The following is a 20154-nucleotide window of genomic DNA, read 5'->3' as shown; positions in this document are numbered from 1 at the left end:
TCTCAGAGGGTGGACCATTCATTACGGCACTGGGCAGATATTCCTGAGCCAAGCCCTGCTCCAGGCAGGAGTGAAACATGAAGAGCAATGGTGACGTTCTGGTGCGAAAAGAATGTGACTTATTTAAAAAAATAACATCACTCCTAAGTACTCCTAAGTACTGTGAGAGTTGTATGAGCTATTGTGTGAAAACATGCAAAATAGAAGCTGAAATATAATTATGTTTACTCATAACTGATCATGGGGCTTCTCAGGTGGCCCTGGTGGTAAAGAACCCGCCTGCTAATGCAGGACACATAAGAGACGTGGTTTCGATCCCTGGGTCGGGAAGATCCCCTGGACAAGGGCATGGCAATTCACTCCAGCATTCTTGCCTGGAGAATCCCACGGATCCTGACAGGCTCCTCTGTCCATGGGGTCGCAAAGAGTCAGACACGACTGGAGCACTGGCACACACGCATAACTGATGATGCTTTCCAGCGGGACCCACGGGGTTACCTCCACGGCAGGGTTCCTAGCACCTGCATTGAGAACACATGCCTGCCTGACCTGCTCCCAAGGGGCTAAACGACATGTCCTTTATCCCTCCCGCCCTGCTGCTGGTTGCTCTGCTCCAATCTCTACGTTGATTGTATGTTGGGGCTTTTCCAGCCCCACCGGCCGCCCCAGGAGCCTTCTCCACACCCATGACTGAATTACCATTTTGTTCCAGCTCACAAGAGCACTAGTGTGGAAACACCACAGACCAGATGGAATTTTCGAGACCCTATCATTTGTCGGAAATTTTCTCTGGCTGCCTTGGTATTAACGGCCATACAGTTTTGCTCTCAGGCCTGGCAGTGGGAATTGAGGCTGAAAAAACGAAAGCAAGTTTCTCCCTGGGCCATTCTGTTCCAGCCTTCCAGAGATTTCTGCTCTCTGGCTGCTCAGAGGCCAGGGACACGGCCCCAGAGAAGAGAGGGAGAGGGGGGCAGTCCTGTGTCCTACATACACACTTCCCCCCAATTCCAACCAAGCTCGTGGCAACAGGGGGCCTGAGCCAACAGGGCCACTGAGGGGAAAATCAACCTGACTCTGCCTTAAATCCATCCCAGTCACAGCAGGTCGTATGGACTTCTCCAGAATCAGGCCTGAAGGAGAGTTCGTAAACCGGGATCCTTGGGCTGAATCTGGCCTGCAGATGTGTTTAGTTTGGCCTAAGAGGTTTTAAATAAATTTGAGCCAATGTTTAAAAAACCAGGATATTTCCTATAAAAATCTAGATTTCCAGCCTCCTACGAAAAAGGAGAAGTTTGAGCCACAACCTGGGCCCACGTTCTCATACGGCTGGAGCGGAGGATGGCTCCCTCTCTCAGTGACACGCTCTCTGCCGTCCACCGCAGGCTCCACCATGCCCTGACTTGTCTCCCACGAGAAGGAAAAACAGTTGCCTTTGGAGTCTCACTTGCTTTGCTGTTTTTCCAAGAATACAAACACCTTCCTGAGTACAACCAGAGAAAACAAAACATAGATGGGCACTGTCTTCGTTACACCCAGCCCACTTCTTTCACTTAAGCCACCAGCTGGGCGCCATCGGCACTTCCGTTTATACTTCCTGGGCCAGATCGGCACTGTCCAATACGAAGGCCATGAACCACCGGTGGCTATTTACATTTAAACTCATTCAAATTTAACATTTCCATTCCTGGGTTGCACTCACCCCATTTCAAGTACTCAGCAGTCGCCTGGGAGTGGTGGCCACCGAGGTGGACGGCGCAGAGTAGGACATGTCCATCTTCTCAGAAAGTCCTTTTGGACTCAGCTCTGGGGACACTTGCTGAGTTCTATGCCTGGGCCGCCCTGGGCACTCTGGGGAGCTGCCGCCTTGCAGAGCTTCACTACTGAAACAGGGAGAAAGCCATCACCCGGGACGAGAGATGAGGGGAAGCACCCCTCAGTGTCACAGGACCCTCTCAGAGCTAGAGAAGAGGAGTAGGTCTGTTTTCATGGTAAAAGAGAACGCTCTGCTAGCCCTCATGTTTCTAGTCCTAGGCAGTCTCCTCAGAAGCTTCCAGAAAGGGGGACTCCTTCAGCCCCTCATGGAGATGCTGCTCTGATGTCTGCTGCAAGCTCTGGAGGTGTCCCAAGCAAAGCACAGAGTCAAGATGGGCCTCCGAGCTGGCGCTCCCTGGCAGGACTTCTCCCCCCAGCACTGGCCTTCCCTACCCCCAGCCCCAGCTCCGACACAGCCTGCCGCCTGTATGTCCTGTCCCCATTGCCTCACAGCCGTCTTCACCCTCTCTCCAAATCCATTCTCGCCCATGTCCAGGGCTCCCACCCTCCCCACCCGACCCGAGTCTAAACAAGACACTCGTGGGACCCACACCCTCAGGTGACACGCTAGACAAGAAACTCATTTCCAAGAATATTTACTTATAACAGAAAATTTCCACAGATGCTACCAAAATAAAACAGCTACGTACCAAGTGTGAGAATTTTCAGGTTGATCAAATGGAAAGAGACTCAGATTTGTGGTTGTAGTTGTTGCTCAGTTGCTAAGTCATGTCTGACTCTTTGCAACCCCATGGACTGCAGCACGCCAGGCTTCCCTGTCCTTCAGTATCTCCCAGAGTTTGCTCAAACTTAAAGTCCATTGTAGGACCCACCTTAAAGTCCTTCATACATTTGAACTGTGTGTCTTGGCAATTAGAGCATTGCTGATCTCTAAGTTACTCTATTTGCTGCTAAGTCGCTTCAGTCGTGTTCGACTCTGTGCGACCCCATAGACGACAGCACACCAGGCTCCCCCGTCCCTGGGATTCTCCAGGCAAGAACACTGAAGTGGGGTGCCATTGCCTTCTCCGAAGTTACTCTATTTACTACTCTCTAAACTGGATCCAATGAGAGCAGCCTTAACACTTGAAGGATTGAAGATTCAACACGATAATGGATAAGAGAGCTACAAAGCCCAACACAAACATTTGCTGTTATCAGTTCTAAGGTGAATGATCTCACAGCCAGCACAGAGGCCAGCACTCACTACAAGTTTGCTGAAGTTGTTTTTTAATGACCTTGGAGTAGAAGCTGAGGAAAGACATTTTTTAGACAAAGGGGCTTCTTGGCATATTTGAAGATCAGATCACACAGACAACCATCTATACAGAAGCAAAGTTTCCAAATCCTTTTAGCACCAAAGATTAGTGCTACTTCAGCCACCTGGTGAAGCCATGGCTTTCTCAGGATGCTTTTTTTTAATGTACAAATAAAAAGCAGAGAGTTACAAAGGCAATCAATTATACGAAATATAGTCATCAAAGTATTCCAAAAAACAAATCTGTGATATAATAATACATGTGCTTCTTTATTAACGCGTTAAATGATGAGATCTATCAACTCATCTAATAACAAATGCAGTTTCAAAGTAGTGAAGAGTGAAGACTATATTTCAGAGAATCTGCTTCCAACTCATGATGTAAAATCTCTGTGATTCCTCTTGGTGACTAAGTCACAGGTCTTGTTAACGCTACGGTGGTTAGCGCCTACATTCATTCTTGAAGAAATGCTGATTTTCAGTTAGATACCAGTGAAAATAAAGACAGAACTTTTCATTATCCCAGTTTAGAGCTCTTTTGAATCCTAGGCATGGACACGTCAAGACTCCTTCAACTGGTACCACTGGATTCTGCCTTTCTCCAGTTCACCATCACAGGGAGAGACCCACGTGGCTGATACAAAGGCAGGCCCTTTATAGAACCTGTTCCCTGGTGGGAACTAGGGAACAGGGATACCCCCCAACACCCGCTCCCTGGATGCACTGAAGGCTCCTGCTAAAAGTCCTAGTGGCCCAGGCCTTCAAGCATCTCCAGCCCTATCTGTTGTCCAGGGACAAGGTAATAATCACAGCTCCACTAACTGAGCACTTACTCTGTGCTGATGACTATTGTATGAGGTGATGTGTGCTCATGATAGCATTAACACACAATCCCACAAGGAGATGGTGTTCTCTTAGGGGAAACTGAGGCTGAGAGGTTAAAGGATCACTGACTTGCCCCAGGTGGTAAGCAGGCTTTGAATTCAGTTGTTCCAGTTAGAACTCCCCTCTGAACCCTTCATGCTTTCGTACCAGGCACTGGTACAGGCCCTGTGACAATGACAGCCTAAGTCCAGGGGATGGATGAGTGTGAACAAGGAATGTGTGAGTGTGAGCAGGAGCCTTTCCTGACACCCAGAGAAGCGACGGAACAGGGTGGCATTGCCCAGACGTCCCTACCCCCTCCCCAAAGGGAAATGAGGGGATTTTAACTAGAGTTTCAGGAGACTGTTCTGAAAGGAAGGAATACAATAACATCTTTGTAGCTGCAGGAAGATCTCTGGGGCGGCAGGGACCGTGGGGAGAGCAGGGGGCGGGGGTGAGACAGAGCTGGACGAGCTGGCTTGTGCGAGGCCTGCAGACTGTGGCCGGGTGTGCTGCCCAGGAGGCCACCACTGCCGGCGGCCAGCCCCCCAGCCGGGATCCGGGTCCCCCCGCAGGTACACACTGAGCTTCTGTGTGAACAGACAACAGAGCCGCTCTGTCCTGGAGAAAGAGGCCTGTGTGTCCCGCCCACCCTCCTCCCTGCACGGGGATGGACATCCGAATGGCCCATTCACGGGCCATCCCAGCCTCCCGCTCTCAAACGGGCTGCAGCCTCCACCTCCATGGGGCCCAGACATCCCGGGAAGTGCGACGCATGGCGCTCAGCCCACCTTGGACAGCGCGAGTCCATCACTCCCTCCCACCCACCTCCTTTCCACCTGGCTGGAAACCCATCATCATGTGGCCCCCGGGGCTGAGGTCCCTCCATTTTCTTTGGAGGAAAGCATGAAGGGGGTTGTGAGTCCTGTAACTTTTGAAATTTTGACCCTCTAGGGTTACAGGTTTGACTGCAGGTGGGTCTTCCCTTTCCACCTCAGATAAGAGGCCCCAAGCATCTAAAAGTTCTCAAGCTATGTTTTAAATCGTGGCCAGAACAAAGAAGGAAGGCATGGCCTCTGCCTTTAGTCTACAGTCCAGACGGGAACATGACCACAGACAACGTTCCCCACTAAGTAACTAGCTGGGCTGTATTAATAGATGTTTCTGCGGGAGGTGTAAGTCGCCGGCATGTGTACATGAAGGAACCTTGGCATGGAGGAGTGCACGCATATGGATCCTCTCCTTTCAGGACACATGGAGACTGAGACAGAAGAGACGGAGTGTCTTGAGAATTCTGCTAGTACACTGGAAGGCCCCTAAAAGCACTGCTACAAAACCAGTCTGGACAGAAGCAAGGCAGCTGCTGGACAAGCCAAGCTTGTTCTGCTGATAAAGTTCCCCCGGCAGGAGCACCGGGCAGACGTGGGACACGGGAAGCGCAGAGAGGCGGCGGCGTCAGCCCTCGGCTGCCAGGCCAGGGGGAAGGGTCACCGCTCTGCCGCAGGGCAGCACGCTGCTGAAACCCAGCTTGGAGCACCGTGCCCAGCACAGCCTGGCCCCGTGTCCCCCGGCTGGCATGCTCAGACTTTGAGGGGCATCTGTGGGCTCCTGCGGGTCCGCAGGGGTGAAAGAGCCTCCCTGGGGCCGTCCCTTTTGTCTTTGAACCCCAGTCTCCTCGTGTGGCATCCATAAACCTCCTTAACGGCTCTTAACGCTGATCTTTTTTTCTCTCCTTTTGTCCTAACCTCTTAGCTGTCTTTGGCCAGTTCTTTGACTGATGGCATTTCTGGAAAAATCCCTCCATTGGCTCCTGAACATGGAACCATGAACCTGCTGCCCAAGCCAAGATGGAAGGATGTGATTTTTCCACATGGTTCTGGAAGAGGTTGTTTGCTCACTGCAAGCAAACGCCCTTGAAAGCCAAACAAAAACTGCCCGCAAGTAAACAGCATGGGACTCAGCCCCTTCCTGCGGCCACTTAGCAGAAACCCAAGCCCGAGCCCGAGCCCGTGGCAGGCGGGGCAGCTGGGCCAAGAGCGATGGAGTAGCCACCACCCTGCCCACCCCCCAGCAGGATCTGGGGGCCACAAGGAAGGGGACCCCGGTGGCTGTACTAGCCAAGAGGGTGCCAGGGCGTTGCAGGCAAGGTGGCTGGCGTGGCATGAGTAACACTGTACTCGTTTTTATTGAAATTATCTCTCCTAGTTTTATGATTATAACGGCAAAACCAATTCAGAGGATTAAGGGAGAAATGTCAAACACTTCACCGTGACTCTAAGAATATACCATAGTGATCTATTTTATAGAACTGAAACCATTAGAATCATTTTTAAGTAAGTTACTTCTATATCATGTTGCTCCTAAGGGTGGCAAGTTATAGGACCCAGTGTTCTTTTTTCTTAATGTGCCTGTTCACTTGGCTGCAGAGCCATGTAGGACCTAGTTCCCTGACCAGGACTTAAACCCAGGCCCCTTGCATTGGGAGCTCGGAGTCTTAGCCCCGGACCACCAGGGAAGTCCCAGGACCCCATTGTTGTCAATCAGTCGCTAAGTCGTGTCCAGCTCTTTTTGTGACCCCGTGGACTGCAGTACGCCAGGCTTCCCTGTCCTCCACTCTCTCTCAGAGTACGCTCAAATTCACGTCCACTGAGTCAGTGATGCTACCTCATCACCTCATCCTCTGCCGCCCCCCTCTCCTCTCCTTTTGCCTTCGATCTTTCCCAGCATCAGGGTCTTTTCCAATGAGTCAGCTCTTCTTATCAGGTGGCCAAAAGACCCCATAAGATAAGGGGTCTTATCTTTATGATGAAGAAAGAGGAGCAAGGCACAGAAGCCTCTGTACGCAGATGCCCAAGCAAGAAACCGAAGTCACTCTTTACTTGCCCTCAGGTTGCCAAGGGCTGGAGGTTCTCCTGCCCAAATATCCCCCACACTTGCTCCCTCCAGCCACGCCTCCCTCTGGTCCACCAGGGTCAGGGGTCACGACTGTTCCCAGACACTGCCCCTCCACCCGCCCCCTGCAGCCTCCCCTCCCTGGGGAAGTGCTCTCTAAAATGCAAATACAATCCCACCTCTCCAAGCTCAAAAGCCTTCCTGTTGCCCCCTCTGTTCTCAGGATGATAGCACAAATCCCACCTCTGGCTGGGGGGACCACTCGTGCCCCCTTTCCAGGCTCTGCCTCCAGCCCCATTTCCAGAAGGTTCCCCCCAACATCCTCCCGGCCAGCTTGGACAGCTCACTTTTGCCTTTCAGTTCAGTTCAGTCGCTCAGTCGTGTCCGACTCTTTGCAACCCCATGAATCGCAGCACGCCAGGCCTCCCTGTCCATCACCAACTCCCGGAGTTCACTCAAACTCACGTCCTTCGAGTCAGTGCTGCCATCCAGCCATCTCATCCTCTGTCGTCCCCTTCTCCTCTTGCCCCAAATCCCTCCCAGCATCAGGGTCTTTTCCAATGAGTCAACTCTTCACAAGAGGTGGCCAAAGTATTGGAGTTTCAGCTTTAGCTCAGTCCTTCCAGTGAACACCCAGGACTGATCTCCTTCAGAATGGACTGGTTGGATCTCCCTGCAGTCCAAGGGACTCTCACTTTTGCCTTTAGGGCTTTGCGTATGCTGTTCCTTCTGCTAGACTGCTTTTTCCTTTTCTTGTTGTTATATTATTTTTTTAACTATTTTTAAAATTATTTTTTCAGTAAAACTAAAACTTCTGTATCCAGTTCTATGAGTCTTAGCGTGTGGATAGGACCACCACCCACCACAATCAGGACACAACAGTCCCATCACTGCAAAATCCTCCCTCGAGAATCCCACAGCCACGGGGAGTGACAGTCAGGCCCTGGCCCTGGAGACCCGAGTTCTTTCAGAACCACTCAAGGCCTGGAGGCCAGCGGAGGCCCCTGCTGCTTGCCCATCCTCCGCATCCTCCCCTCCTGGCCTCTCACTCCGACCTGCCTTCACCCCGCAGTTCACCAGCTGCCACCTTACAGCCCCTTCTGGTCCCTCCCAGCAAGCACTTGTGGAGCCCCCAGGCCACTTCCAAGGCTATGCGCACATGGTGTGTGGGGCGTACAGGGAGGGCAGCCTGGGGGTCACCCACAGACCTGGCTCCATCCTCACCTCGGGCCAGGCGGCCCATCAGACACAAGCCCGTGTAGGAGGCACATCCAGACGACACAGGGATTGCACCCCGAGCGCCCCAGGTGGAAACACTTTAGCAGTCATATCAGAAAACGAAACCAAGCAAAGACAGCCCCGGTGGCTCAGGCACCCAGGCCTCAAAGAAACGGAATGCACTCTGCTTCGACATCAGCACCTTTGGAGGGAGGGAGGGCTAGCCCCCCAGGCCTCTTCTAGGGGACCGTCAGCATCTTTGGGGAGGAACTGGGGCACATTTCTCCCCCTCCCCCTGACACCAAGAAGGACGTCATTTCTCGTGAGGCCTACCCCCCCTCTACGCTATCCCTTCCAACCCACTGCTTTTGGACCAACTCCTGCTTGGTCTGGTTGGGGCCAGAGGATTGTTTAAAGCCTCTGTTTCCTGGGCCAGGCCTGCAGAGCCTGGCTTCTGTATGTAGCAGAAGCTGCTCTGTGAGCTGCGTGCCCACAGGTGAGGGTATCGAATTCCCCGCAGGCTCCAAGGGCTGGAAGTCCTGATTCCCAGTTCTGATTCCAAAACTGGTTAAACTGCTTCTCCAGCTGAGCCTGAGAACCTGAAGGCTTCACCCAGACCTCCTGCAGGGTCATCTGCCAGGGCGCCCGGACCTCAGACCTCGGGGGCTGCAGCTGAATGGGGCTGCCTGCTCACCCAGCCAACACCCAGCAAGGAGGCCCAGGGCACACAGACAGGGCAGGCATCTCCCAGGGACTGGGTATTGGTGAGAAGAGAGATCTAAAAGGAGCAAGAAAACTGTCGCAGGTCAGACTCTGTCTCCACTTGTCCCATACTTAGAGTCCCGAGAGCACCTCCTATCCAATAGTTGGCATTAGATAAAATACATCAATGACTTCCTTACTGTTTTAGGCCCTGACAAAAAGAAAATCTATTTCTGTGGGCTCCTTATACCCATTCTTATAGCACCTTTGGGGTACCATGGGGTTTCATCTCTGAGAGTCCTTTGCTCCTCATAGCAGCCCCTAGGTATAAGCCCATTTTATAGATGAGGGAGGTTCAAAGCATCGGAGTACTTACTCAAAGCCACACAGTAACCTACTCTGGCACAAACCTCATTCTGATTTCAAACCACGTGCCTCCCACCCCCACCCCCACCCCCATCCCGCCACTCCAAGCTGCACCAGAGGCCCCAAGGATATGACGAACGAGGAGACCTGGAGACCTGGAGAAGGTCACACCCCTTCTCCAGCCTTAGCCCCTTCACCTACAGATTCCCTTCCAGGTCTTAACCTCTAGGGACAGGAGCTCTTGGTTCTTCCAAGGAGAACTGAGCCATGTGTGGGCTCCCCTGGGATGCCCTTCTCCCCATGGCTGCCTGATGATATGCTCATAGTAGAGGAAAGACAGACAAGAGGAAAGTCCTCCCACACCCACACTCCAGGTCCTCAAGGGCGGCTGCAGTAAAATCCTTGATGAAGAGTCTGAATCAATTTGATCTTGTGCGACTGCTTGATTCCCATTTCCATGGATGATCAGAAGCGAGCCCCAGGCCATCGAAAACAACCCCAAAGTGGAAATGACCTGAAGTCCACAAGCAAGGAGATGATTATCAGAACTATGGTATTGAGAATTCCCTGGCGGTCTAGTGGTTAAGAACCTACCTTGCAATGCAGAGGGCACAGGTTGTATCCCTGGTCGAGGAACTATGATCCCACGTGTCACAGAGCAATTTGGCCCATGTGCTGTGCTTAGTCCCTCAGTCATGTCCGACTCTTTGCGCCCCATGGACTGTAACCCACCAGGCTCCTCTGTCCATGGGGATTCTCCAGGCAAGAATACTGGAGTGGGTGGCCGTGCCCTCCTCCAGGGGATCTTCCAGACCTAGGGATTGAACCCAGGTTTCCTGCATTGCAGGCAGATTCTTTACCATCTGAGCCACCAGGGAAGCCCAAGAATACTGGAGTGGGTAGCGTATCCCTTCTCCAGGGGAACTTCCTGACGCAGGGATCGAACTCAAGTCTCCCTCACTGCAGGTGGATTCTTTAACGTCTGAGCCCATACACCGCAACTACTGAGCTCATGCACCCTGGAGCCCACTCACTGCAACAAAAGATCCCACGTGTTGCAACTAAGACTTGACACAGCCAAATAAAGAAATAAATATTACAAAAATAATAACCACGGCACTGAGCATTGAAAGTAGGGTGATGAAGACCTTTTTAGAGATGTACACATCGCAAAAACACATTTTTTGGATAGAAACTGGGGTAAGACAGATTGCAGAACTGCATGTTCTGTATACAAGTCTTAAAATAATACTCAAAAAGAATAGAGGATACACCAAAATGAGAACCATAGTTACCTGTAGAAGTTGGCGGTGACTGTTATACAGAATGTATTGTATTTCACATATGTTGTTATCATATATATTTTTTATCCCCAAGGATCAAAAAGAAAAAAAAATTTTAAGTTTGCAGTAATTACCTCCTATCAATATTTTTCATCCAAGCTCAAAGTCTTCAGCATACATCAAGTGTGCCACCATCACTGTAAGGAAAGTGCCAAGGTGTCGAGTATCACACTCTTAGCTTTAGAAATAGACACACAGAGCCCTGGCTGAGACTCATAGCCCCTTCATGATGATCAAAAACGCCCTCACAGGCCCCACAGTTCAGTGTTCACTTCTGAAAAAAGGACATTCAAGGATTCCAGACATTTAGTTTATATTTCTAACACAGCCTTCCTATTTTATGTACCTTGGGGAATCAGTAATAGGATAGTGCTCAAAAATTACTGAATATACAAACAAGTTGGGGAAATTCACATTTCAGCTTTAATGAATTAAAAGAAGTTTCTCTGTGGGAGGATCCTCCAAGAGGGGCATATAACATATATCGTTTTCTAGCTGAAGTTCACTGAAGCCTTCTGTTTTAGGACTGTCTCTAGGAGTAGCACTTCCCTGGTGGCTCAGGTGGTAAAGAATCTGCCTGTAATGCGGGAAACCCAGGTTCGATTCCTGGGTCAGGAAGATCCCCTGGAGGAAGGCATGGCCACTCACTCCAGTATTCTTGCCTGGAGAATCCCATGGACAGAGGAGCCTGGAGGGCTATAGTCCATGGGGTCCCAAAAGAGTCGGACACGACTGAAGCGAGTTAGCATGTACGAGCAGCAGTTCTACAGATGCAGGAACATCTAGGTAAGCGAAGTTCCTCTTCCCTTCAGTCCTCCAGCCCTGTGGTTCTCAGTTGTGGGTGCACAGTGGGACCATCCAGGGAGGCTTCATTTTATTTTATTTTATTTTTTTCAGGTTATCTGCCTCCAAAATCTTTTTTTTTATTATTTTATTTAATTTTTAAACTTTACATATTTGTATTAGTTTTGCCAAATATCAAAATGAATCCACCACAGGTATACATGTGTTCCCCATCCTGAACCCTCCTCCCTCCTCCCTCCCCATACCATCCCTCTGGGTCGTCCCAGTGCACTAGCCCCAAGCGTCCAGTATCGTGCATCGAACCTGGACTGGCATCTCGTTTCATACATGATATTTTACAAGTTTCAATGCCATTCTCCCAAATCTTCCCACCCTCTCCCTCTCCCACAGAGTCCATAAGACTGTTCTATACATCACTGTCTCTTTTGCTGTCTCGTTCACAGGGTTATTGTTACCATCTTTCTAAATTCCATATATATGCATTAGTATACTGTATTGGTGTTTTTCCTTCTGGCTTACTTCACTCTGTATAATAGGCTCCAGTTTCATCCACCTCATTAGAACTGATTCAAATGTATTCTTTTTAATTGCTGAGTAATACTCCATTGTGTATATGCACCACAGCTTTCTTATCCATTCATCTGCTGATGGGCATCTAGGTTGCTTCTATGTCTTGGCTATTATAAACAGTGCTGCGATGAACATTGGGGTACACGTGTCTCTTTCCCTTCTGGTTTCCTCAGTGTGTATGCCTAGCAGTGGGATTGCTGGATCATAAGGCAGTTCTATTTCCAGTTTTTTAAGGAATCTCCACACTGTTCTCCATAGTGGCTGTACTAGTTTGCATTCCCACCAACAGTGTAAGAGGGTTCCCTTTTCTCCACACCCTCTCCAGCATTTATTATTTGTAGACTTTTGGATCGCAGCCATTCTGACTGGTGTGAAATGGTACCTCATAGTGGTTTTGATTTGCATTTCTCTGATAATGAGTGATGTTGAGCATCTTTTCATGTGTTTGTTAGCCATCTGTATGTCTTCTTTGGAGAAATGTCTATTTAGTTCTTTGGCCCATTTTTTGATTGGGTCATTTATTTTTCTGGAGTTGAGCTGTAGGAGTTGCTTGTATATTTTTGAGATTAGTTGTTTGTCAGTTGCTTCATTTGCTATTATTTTCTCCCATTCTGAAGGCTGTCTTTTCACCTTGCTAATAGTTTCCTTTGATGTGCAGAAGCTTTTAAGGTTAATTAGGTCCCATTTGTTTATTTTTGCTTTTCTTTCCAATATTCTGGGAGGTGGGTCATAGAGGATCCTGCTGTGATGTATGTCAGAGAGTGTTTTGCCTATGTTCTCCTCTAGGAGTTTTATAGTTTCTGGTCTTACGTTTAGATCTTTAATCCATTTTGAGTTTATTTTTGTGTATGGTGTTAGAAAGTGTTCTAGTTTCATTCTTTTACAAGTGGTTGACCAGATTTCCCAGCACCACTTGTTAAAGAGATTGTCTTTAATCCATTGTATATTCTTGCCTCCTTTGTCAAAGATAAGGTGTCCATATGTGCGTGGACTCTTCCAGAAAATTGCAGAGGAAGGTAAACTTCCAAACTCATTCTATGAGGCCACCATCACCCTAATACCAAAACCTGAAAAAGATCCCACAAAAAAATAAAACTACAGGCCAATATCACTGATGAACATAGATGCAAAGATCCTTAACAAAATTCTAGCAATCAGAATCCAACAACACATTAAAAAGATCATACACCATGACCAAGTGGGCTTTATCCCAGGGATGCAAGGATTCTTCAATATCCACAAATCAGTCAATGTAATACACCACATTAACAAATTGAAAAATAAAAACCATATGATTATCTCAATAGATGCAGAGAAAGCCTTTGACAAAATTCAACACCCATTTATGATAAAAACTCTTCAGAAAGCAGGAATAGAAGGAACATACCTCAACATAATAAAAGCTATATATGACAAACCCACAGCAAACATTATCCTCAATGGTGAAAAATTGAAAGCATTTCCTCTAAAGTCAGGAACAAGACAAGGGTGCCCACTTTCACCATTATGTTCAACATAGTTTTGGAAGTTTTGGCCACAGCAATCAGAGCAGAAAAAGAAATAAAGGGAATCCAAATTGGAAAAGAAGAAGTAAAACTCTCACTATTTGCAGATGACATGATCCTCTACATAGAAAACCCTAAAGACTCCACCAGAAAATTACTAGAACTAATCAATGACTATAGTAAAGTTGCAGGATATAAAATCAACACACAGAAACCCCTTGCATTCCTATACACTAATAATGAGAAAACAGAAAGAGAAATTAAGGAAACAATTCCATTCACCATTGCAACGGAAAGAATAAAATACTTAGGAATATATCTACCTAAAGAAACTAAAGACCTATATATAGAAAACTATAAAACACTGGTGAAAGAAATCAAAGAGGACACTAATAGATGGAGAAATATACCATGTTCATGGATTGGAAGAATCAATATAGTGAAAATGAGTATACTACCCAAAGCAAATTATAGATTCAACGCAATCCCTATCAAGCTACCAACAGTATTCTTCACAGAGCTAGAACAAATAATTTCACAATTTGTATGGAAATACAAAAAACCTCGAATAGCCAAAGCGATCCTGAGAAAGAAGAATGGAACTGGAGGAATCAACCTACCTGACTTCAGGCTCTACTACAAAGCCACAGTTATCAAGACAGTATGGTACTGGCACAAAGACAGAAATATAGATCAATGGAACAAAATAGAAAGCCCAGAGATAAATCCATGCACATATGGGAGGCTTCATTTTAAAACATCCTTTGGTCTGCGCCCCACCTTGGATTTAGTCTTGGAGGGTTAGGGCTGAGTCAGGAGTACATGAAGGTCAGGGCTGAGAACCACGTCTCCCCCACACCTTTAAGCCACCCATGCTAACAGGAGGTCCACACCAGGGCTGGGATCCAGCCTCAGAATTATTCAGGCATCAACCATTTTGGAAGCTAAATGGCACCTCAAAGGGCATCCAGTTCAATCTCTCACTTTACAGAGGAGGAAACTGAAGCCCCCAAAGGACTCAAGCCCTGCCCCCTCCTTTACTGACTCCTGCCAATGCCAGGTTGCTCTCAAGGCCCCCCCAGGCCTCTGGACCACAGGACCCTTCAGTTGGAGGGAGAAGCAAAGGAAACCTTCAGATTTCCAAGGCCATTCTGTTACCACAGGCTGACCATTAGGCTCCTCTCTGGTAAGTGGACCCCAATACAGACAAATCCCAATTCAAGTTCTGGTCCCAACATGCCCCAGAACTGAGGGTGAGAAACCAGGAGCCCACTGGCTCACAGGAACAGGAAGCCTACCCTGGCTGTGGAGCAATCATACCATCGGGGTGCCCAGAGGCTGCCGGAGCAGAAGCCAAGTATCTTCTCCCTCCTCACAGCCTCCACCGCAGGAAGCCCCAGAGGCTCTGCCATGGACAGAAGACTGCTGTCCACAGCAGTACCAGCCCTGAGTGGGTGGCGTTGGCCCCTGCTCTCTTCTGTAAACACTCTGGCCCCTGAACATGGAATTCTGTGGTAAAAAAAAAAAAAAAAAAAGAAATCTCCACACTTTTCACATCCTGTACCTCTGATCACTCACTCCCCTTTTCCAACCTTAAGACACCATTATTAATTTCTCTTTTAGAGTTTTGAGGGGGGGTGGAAATCTCTGAGGATTGGGGAGAAGGTGTTATGCAAGGTAAAGTGAAATACACAGACACACTCACACACCGCCTCCCAGGCCTGTTCCCTGAGCTCCCAGCTCATGGTGACCAGCCCGCTACCTCTGGTCCTGTCACTGCCAGGACACTGGGGCCCACGGGGAGCTATTCTCCCAGAGACCATCCATCCTGAAGAGGAGTCTCTAAGGGCCTTCTAACTCCAGGCCCACAGCTAAGCTCCTTGAGAAGTACCTCCACTGAGCTCCAAACTGCCCTCTGTGAGTATACCGTGGGAAAGCTGTGCATGGAAGCAGACAGGAGAGCCCCTCCGGGTTCCCTCGGAGTTCAAACTCATCCTCGTAGCTGACACCCCCAGGGAAGGACAGCGAACTGAAGGAGGGGTGGGGTGGGGCTGCAGGTGGCTTCTGTGTGTGTGTTCAGTCTCTTTAGTCGTGTCCCACTCTTTGTGACCTCATGGACTGTAGCCTGCCAGGTTCCTCTGTCCATGGGATTTCCCAGGCAAGAATACTGGAGAGGGTTACTATGCCTTCCTCCAGGGGATCTTCCCAAGCCAAGGATCGAACCCACGTCTCCTTCGTCTCCTGCATTGCAGGCAGATTCTTTATCGCTGAGATACCGAAGAGAACCTGCAGGTAGCTTCTAACGTGGAAGCAGAGCTGAGCAGCCAGTGCTGAGGGAAGCCCCTTTTCTGGGGCTGCACCTGTGCTTTAGCTAAGCTGCCTGAATCATATTCTTTAGGGTCTGTATATCCTGCTTGTTAATGTCTGTGAGCTTTATCAATGGAAGGGCTGCTGTTCATGAGGTCCTTGACTTCATGAATGATGCCCTCCAGGGCACCCACATCTGTTCTATGGTCCTGGGAGGCGGAGCTGGGTGGGGCTCTAGGAGACAAGCATCAGAACTCTACCAGGGCCAATTTAATCAAGGCCAATTTAATCGTATGATAGTAAGTGCAAGGCACTACTTCTTAAAACATGACTCACACAGTAAGAAGCTAACAGAAAATTCACATGCATCTTTCAGAGGAGTAAAGTGATTTCAAAGGCGTCTCACCCCTCAGAGGCTGCCTCGGGTGCCCCAGGGAATCCTCTCCCCGCGCTGCCCTGGGGACTGGATGGAGAGAGCGCGCCTCTGCCAGAAGCTTACGGTGCAGCCCGGATGTGCAGGTCCAAAAGGAAAGCCGCCCGATCACCGTCTTCCCCGCCAAGGGAAGCAGAAAAGCCTATCGCCCCTTCCTAAGTCCCCGCCCTCCTGCAACTTTCAGGGAACAATTCAGGCCCCAGGAAGCCGCGCCGGCTCCGTGAGCCAGGAGAGGGTGCAATGCCCGCGGCCACCTGTCTGGGTGCCCACCTTCCCACCCGCCCGGCCGCGCGTCCACGCCCGCGATTCCTACCATGTCCCCCGCGGTGGCTGGAGCGGCTCCGGGGCGCACTCAGCCCGCTCGTCAGCTCATCCCACCGGCCCGACCCGCCCCTGGCCCCGTGGATCTCGGGGCTGCTCTGGACGCGGGTTCGGGACCGAGGGGCCACAGCTCGCTAGCGGCCAACTCTGGGGCGGGCGTGCGCGGCGGGATGCTCTGCGGTTAGGCTTGGTACAGGAGGTCTGGGCCAATGCACACGCGGGATCTGCGATTCTGCGGGACCCTTCCTGCAGCCTCGAGCCCTCCGGGATCGGCTACGGATGTCCGCAGAGTTTGCGAAGTCCGTGCCTCGCTGTCCGGCCCAGCCTCCCCACTTCCCCGAAAGCGCGGGAGGCGGGGCGCCTTTCACAATAAAAGCCCTGCCTGGGGCTCGGGCCGCCGCTGCCGCCTGGAGCGGGAGCCCAGGTGCTAGAAAGGACCCGGCCGCGGCCGGCCGCCGGTGATGGAAGAGGGGCGAGGGGCCCTGCGCCAGGCCAGGCTCAGGGCATCGCCTCGATCTCGCCTCCAAGGGGTGCGGTGCCCAGTGAGCCCAAGGCAACCTGGTGGGGGGCTGGGGGGGTTCCTGCGCAGGGTCGCCCAAACTATCGCCCCAGCAAAGCCTCAGAAAGACAACTTTAACTGGCATCTCTTAGCCATGTTTGGGCCCGGTCCCCATGGCTGATTTGGAAGGAAACGCTGAATGAGCATTCCTTGAGTACCTCAGGTCATTAAGGAACAGTTTTTCTCCTCCAGAACTAACCATTGCTTAAGTCGCTGCAGCAAGCCACTGACACCCACCTCTCCGCGAGAGGTGTACACCGTGCCTTGTGTCCCTTGAACCATCCATGGCCGGCTGCGGCGCAGCCCAGTGCTCCCTACTGGGGAGACTGGGCCTGGAACCCTCAGCCCTGGAGTTGGGGGCTGGCCCCTCTGTTCACGGCTGAGTGACCTTCTACCTGTGTCTGGACCTCTTTGAGTCCAGTGTTCCTAAGCAACCCAACGCTTGTATCTCGGGATTCTTCGCAGCCTGCGGGCACGAAGGTGGAAAGTGGGGAAGGAGTCAGCAGTAGGACTCAGAGAATCTGGGAACCAGGCTAAAATATTACTCTCCAAGACAAACTGGTAAGAGTCATCATTAGATTGACAGAAACTGGAGTCTCCCCAGGAGTTCACCGCTACACAACGCTTTGAGGTTGTCACTGACGACACTGCTTCTTAAGAGGGTCTCCTTAAATTGGGGGTGTGTGGTGGGGATACGACAGATGGAAAGGAATGTATTTCTTTCAGTCCTTATGTTCCAGATGTTTTCCAGAGGTTATTTTATTTCACCATCACAAGCAATCCTAACAGAGAGAATTTATTACCACCTTTTTTGAAATAAGGAAACTGAGGATTAAGCAGTTGAAGTCACTTTCCTGAGGCCAGACAGTTAGCAGTTTAGCAAACCAAAGCCTATTTGCAAGAGCTCTTGAGAAAGATGAAGAAATGGATAAGCCTACTGGATGCTGGATGCGGGGCTGAAAACCACAGTCTGTGTCTAGGGAGGATGGGGAGAACTGACAATCTGAGTGCTGGCTGAGGAATGTGGGGGAAGAGGGAGTGGGGCAGACAGTATAAATTTTCTTGTGTTTTGTCCAGATGTTTGAGGGGATGATGTGGTCTTCTGAGTCTCCTTTCCTAAGTGTAACCCATGTGAGATGTACATTCTTTGTCCTGACTTTTTACACAAACATATATGTAACTAAATGTAACTAAATAAATGTAACTAAAACAAAATTGTATAAATCATTATTACATGTGGTGCACGCCAATATTTTCTATTCTATTCCACCTTAATTATTTTTAAGGGTGGTCTCTCATCACTAAACGGTTTCCCAGGTACCTCCGCGGCGAAGAATCCACCTGCCAGTGTACAAGACACAGGTTCGAAGCCTGGGTCAGGAAGATCCCCTGGAGGAGGAAGTGGCAACCCACTTCAGAATTCTTGCTGGGAAAATCTCATGAACAGAGGAGCCTGGTGGGCTATAGTCCATGGGGGTCGCAAAGAGTTGGACACAACTGACCATACACACACACACAGTGATCACTATATACCCCCAATGTCCACTAATGAGTACAGTTTGAAAAACACTGTACTTGGGAGTAGAACAGACACTTCTTTAATGCTGTCAAAGAGTTTGGTGGTTCTTTTACGGAGTGTATCTATAACATCAGATCAGATCAGTCACTCAGTCGTGTCTGACTCTTTGCGACCCCATGAATTGCAGCACGCCAGCCTCCCTGTCCATCACCAACTCCTGGAGTTCACTCAGACTCACGTCCATTGAGTCAGTGATGCCATCCAGCCATCTCATCCTCTGTCGTCCCCTTCTCCTCTTGCCCCCAATCCCTCCAGCATCAGAGTCTTTTCCAATGAGTCAACTCTTCACATGAGGTGGCCAAAGTACTGGAGTTTCAGCTTTAGCATCATTCCTTCCAAAGAAATCCCAGGGCTGATCTCCTTCAGAATGGACTGGTTGGATCTCCTTGCAGTCCAAGGGACTCTCAAGAGTCTTCCCCAACACCACAGTTCCAAAGCATCAATTCTTCAGTGCTCAGCTTTTTTCACAGTCCAACTCTCACATCCATACATGACCACAGGAAAAACCATAGCCTTGACTAGACGAACCTTTGTTGGCAAAGTAATGTCTCTGCTTTTGAATATGCTATCTAGGTTGGTCATAACTTTCCTTCCAAGGAGTAAGTGTCTTTTAATTTCATGGCTGCAGTCACCATCTGCAGTGATTTTGGAGCCCAGAAAAATAAAGTCTGACACTGCTTCCACTGTTTCCCCATCTATTTCCCATGAAGTGATGGGACCGGATGCCATGATCTTTGTTTTCTGAATGTTGAGCTTTAAGCCAACTTTTTCACTCTCCACTTTCACTTTCATCAAGAGGCTTTTTAGTTCCTCTTCACTTTCTGCCATAAGGGTGGTGTCATCTGCATATCTGAGGTTATTGATATTTCTCCCGGCAATCTAGATTCCACCTTGTGTTTCTTCCAATAATATATATATTATTATATCTATAATATAGAAAAGGAATTTTAGAGGCTCACACTGGTCGGAATGGCCATCATTAAAAAGTCTACAAATCACAAATGCTGGAGAGAGTGTGGAGACAAGGGAACCTTCCTACATGTTTGGTGTGGATGTAACTCGGTGCAGCCACTATGGGAAGCAGGATGGAGGTTCCTCAGAAAACTCAAAACAGAATTACCATATGATCCAGCAAGCCCTCTCCTAGACATATACCCAGACAAAACTATAATTTAAAAAGATACACGCATCCCTATGATCATAGCAGCACTGTTCACAATAGCCAAGACATGGAAGAAATCTAAGTGTCCCTCAACACATGAATGGATAAAGAAGATTCGGCACATATATACAATGGAATGCTACTCAGCCATAAAAAAGAATGAAATAATGCCATTTGCAGCAATGAGGATGCAACTAGAGATGATCATACTAAAAAAGTAAGTCAGAAAGAGACAAACACCATACGATATCACATATACGCAGAATCTAAAATCTAAAATATGGCACAAATGAACCTAGCGACGAAGCAGAAACGGACTCACAGACACGGAGATCAAACTTGCGGTTAAGGCAGGGCCGGGGGCGGCGTGCCGGGAGTTTGGGCTTGGTAGGTGCGAACCGTTACATGTAGAGTGGATGCACAGCAAGGTCCTGCTGTTCAGCACAGGGAACTACATCC

General features: G+C 49.4%; 1 protein-coding gene across 1 annotated transcript in view; it reads right to left on the bottom strand.

Annotated features, from left to right (window-relative positions):
* Positions 1–16720, bottom strand: part of GASK1A (golgi associated kinase 1A) — a 53900-nt gene extending 37180 nt beyond the window's left edge. The window contains exon 1 of the mRNA XM_070776179.1: positions 16388–16720. Coding sequence (XP_070632280.1) covers positions 16388–16390 — 3 coding nt within the window. The 5' untranslated portion in view covers positions 16391–16720. The remainder of the gene's footprint in view (positions 1–16387) is intronic.
* Between the last annotated feature and the right edge of the window lie 3434 nt (positions 16721–20154).

Source organism: Bos indicus, chromosome 22, assembly GCF_029378745.1.
Source record: "Bos indicus isolate NIAB-ARS_2022 breed Sahiwal x Tharparkar chromosome 22, NIAB-ARS_B.indTharparkar_mat_pri_1.0, whole genome shotgun sequence".
NCBI classification, from domain to species: domain Eukaryota; kingdom Metazoa; phylum Chordata; class Mammalia; order Artiodactyla; family Bovidae; genus Bos; species Bos indicus.
The sequence above is the reverse complement of the archived record's forward strand: the minus strand, read 5'-3'. Positions and strand labels throughout refer to the sequence as shown.